This window comes from Priapulus caudatus, unplaced genomic scaffold, assembly GCF_000485595.1.
Source record: "Priapulus caudatus unplaced genomic scaffold, Priapulus_caudatus-5.0.1 Scaffold648, whole genome shotgun sequence".
Classification (NCBI taxonomy): domain Eukaryota; kingdom Metazoa; phylum Priapulida; class Priapulimorpha; order Priapulimorphida; family Priapulidae; genus Priapulus; species Priapulus caudatus.
Genome location: NW_014577709.1, coordinates 75,654 through 78,805, shown reverse-complemented (window position 1 = coordinate 78,805; position 3,152 = coordinate 75,654). Strand labels below are relative to the sequence as shown.

General features: G+C 40.7%; 1 protein-coding gene across 2 annotated transcripts in view; it reads right to left on the bottom strand.

Annotated features, from left to right (window-relative positions):
• Nucleotides 1-3,152, bottom strand: part of LOC106812438 (SNF-related serine/threonine-protein kinase-like) — a 55,974-nt gene that overhangs the window by 13,364 nt on the left and 39,458 nt on the right. For both annotated transcript variants that reach the window (XM_014816323.1, XM_014816322.1), the window contains exon 4: nucleotides 21-160. In XM_014816323.1, the coding sequence (XP_014671809.1) occupies nucleotides 118-160 (43 nt within the window). In that variant the 3' untranslated portion in view covers nucleotides 21-117. The remainder of the gene's footprint in view (nucleotides 1-20; nucleotides 161-3,152) is intronic.

Here is a 3,152-nt window from a genome sequence, read left to right as displayed (position 1 = left end):
CTTGACTTGGTATTTCTCACCGTGATGCTGTTGCTAGGGACTCCAGCGGAGACTTTGGCGTCAGCCGGCCCTCTGCATCCTGTGCTTGCCTCCTGAGTCGCCGCTCTGCAGAAGTAATTATGTAGCTGCTATGTGGTCGTATGAACTCTTCTCTAATGACCTAAGAAATGACAAAAAATTAAAAATAATGAAAAAACAAATTCGTTTCTAATCGATCGCATCGTTTACTATCAAAGAAAGTTACATTATGTTATGTTAATTTATTAAGCTATGTTTTTCCATCACTTGTTTCCATCACATAATATTAGACTATAGTACATATAATATAATATACATTCTATATCATAATATAGTGACACATATAACATAGAGTCTATATTATGACACTCCTGATTTTATTACTGCAAGCTCAATTGTGCTAACTGCGAAGAGGCGTATGCATATGCACCCTGCGTGCAATACAGTACGTAGGCTTATTAATGACAGTAATGCCCCCCCCCCCCTATCTCTACACCGTAACAACTCCCTCCTCTCTCAATTACCACCCGGCATACCCACAGTCCCATTATAGCTCCTCAGTTCAACGACAACCGATTGATTATGCGTTACGTCATAATTGCTCGGTAATTGCACGCCACTCATCGATTCCGTTGATCGTATTTTGAGATTTTGTGACTGCAATTTTAATTACGACTGCGCCAGCATCGGCATGATTTAAATCGGTTAATTACGGATGTCCAAACATTAATGCCATAATAATGATCGTAAATAACTGCAGCGAGTGAGTTTTATCTTGCCGATTGCACATAATCTAGCCTACATCCAGTTTTTGACAAGCACCACTAAACAAACAGTTCGTTTCGACAGATTTGTGGCCATAGCTCTTGTACGTAATTTAGCCAAGTACAGACATATTTATTCCTTTGCTGAGCGAAACTGGATGTGACGGGTGTATGCAACAGCCAATCGGCTAGACCAACAGCTTATTTAGTTAGTATATGTTTTAGCTAATACATGTAACATCATGCACCCCATTCCACTAATATTCCATCTACAGTAAAGTTTTAGCCTTTATTACCACATTATTATATTATTATTATCATGACATTATTTCAAAGTATGATCATGTAACACAGCGTAGATTAAGGCACAAACCCGTAGGAAACACATAATCCGAATGCAGATATTGCAGCCATAGAATTACGCCACAAAAAAACCATGAATTTTATGATAATTACAATCGACGTTCATCAATGCTAAAACTATGATTCTAGGACAACTACCCCCTGGACAACTACCTACCGGACAACTACCCACCCGGACAACTACCCACCAGGACAATTACCCACCGGACAACTACCCACCAGACAATTACCCACCCGGACAACTACCCACCAGGACAATTACCCACCGGACAACTACCCACCAGACAATTACCCACCCGGACAATTACCCACCCGGACAATTACCCACCAGGACAATTACCCCCCGGACAATTACCCACCAGGACAATTACCCACCTAACCTTCCAATAAGGGAAAAATTCCCCCTTCCGTAAATTTTTGTCCGCTGCAATACATAATGTATGTCTGGAAAAAAGAGAAATGCCTACCCCATGTGTTCAGAGAACAGCGGCGTCGATAATTGGATAGTCGCCCCTACCCCTCCTATAATTTTTCCATTATATCGCAATATGATTAATCGCTAATGATGTATTCAATAAATTCCGAATTTTAACAACCGCTCGAGGGGAGCAGACTGCAATTTCAGGCAATCGATAAATCGAACGCCTATGGTAGGATACGCGAGCGTGAGGATGCACAGATGGACTCAGCATGCGAGCGATTAGGCGCGGGGAGCGACGCTCGCGCGAGTATCGCCAGCACTGTCGCGTAGGCAAAGTGTTACTTAATGTACGGAAAGGTAATTAAGTGGGTGTCGCGTCGCTGCTGTTTCTTGATTTACGCGAGTTTGCATTACGCGAATTTTCAATAGCGCATATCACCTTAATAACAATAAATTTAGTTGAAGAATAACAAGAACAACACTACAAGAATAACGCGACGCGGCGACTGCCAGGCGCGTGGCGAGCACGTAAAATAAATGTGATGTTATTCATTGTATTAAGCGACCCAGAAAATTTCTAGACATGTACGTGTGCATTGGTGGCTGCATGCGCTTCGCTCCCGCTGCTGATGCGCAGGTGAAGGCCGATACTTCACTTGCCGATATGAACTTCAATATCGGGTATCGGAAAATGTCGCAAATAAGTCAAAATATCGGCAGTATATCAGCGAATGTTGAAGTTGAAATTATGAAATCATGAAGTTGGTCCGTTAGATGAATCATCATTACTGTACGGTGTGTGTGTGTGTGGGGGGGGGATAGGGTAATTGTCCAGGGGGTGGGGGTAATTGTCCTGGTGGGTAATTGTCCAGGTGGGTAATTGTACTGGTGGGTAATTGTCCGGGTGGGTAATTGTCCGGGGGGTAGTTGTCCTAGTGGGTAATTGTGCTGGGGGGTAATTGTCCGGGTACGTAAAAGTATACCAATCAATATTTTTTTAAATTAGACGCCACTGCGCCTAACAATGCATGTCAATAAATGTTTTTGTAGCCTCACAATAACCTGTAGTACCAATACTTTATGTAATCATATATTAGTGCATCACAATATCCTCCTATTACATCTGATGGTTTAGGTTAAACCTTTTCCTGTCAAACTAATGTCAGTACATATTTTTTAGTATGATTTTTCTATTTAAACCGGTTTTCCTATCAAAGATGCCTTCCTACGTAACCAATGGACATTATGTACCAACAAATCACATGGCTAACGTTTATTGATGGAATTGGCACGTTTATTTTTACAACCTCCAAACAGTACCTAAACTTTCAGTACTGGTTTCTAATAGGTGCATATATATGTGCAGCAAACGTTTGTTTCTAATCATATAAAAACGTTAAATTATATGGTTAGTGTAACGTTCATGACTAACGTTTGTTAATGCATGGTTACGACAAAGTTTATAAATAACGTTTATTTTCACCACCTCGGAACCTTAGATTAGAAACGTTCAGTATACTATAGTTTGTAATTAATAGGTGTGCAGCTAACGTTTGTTTCTAACCTATATATAACTTTATTTATAA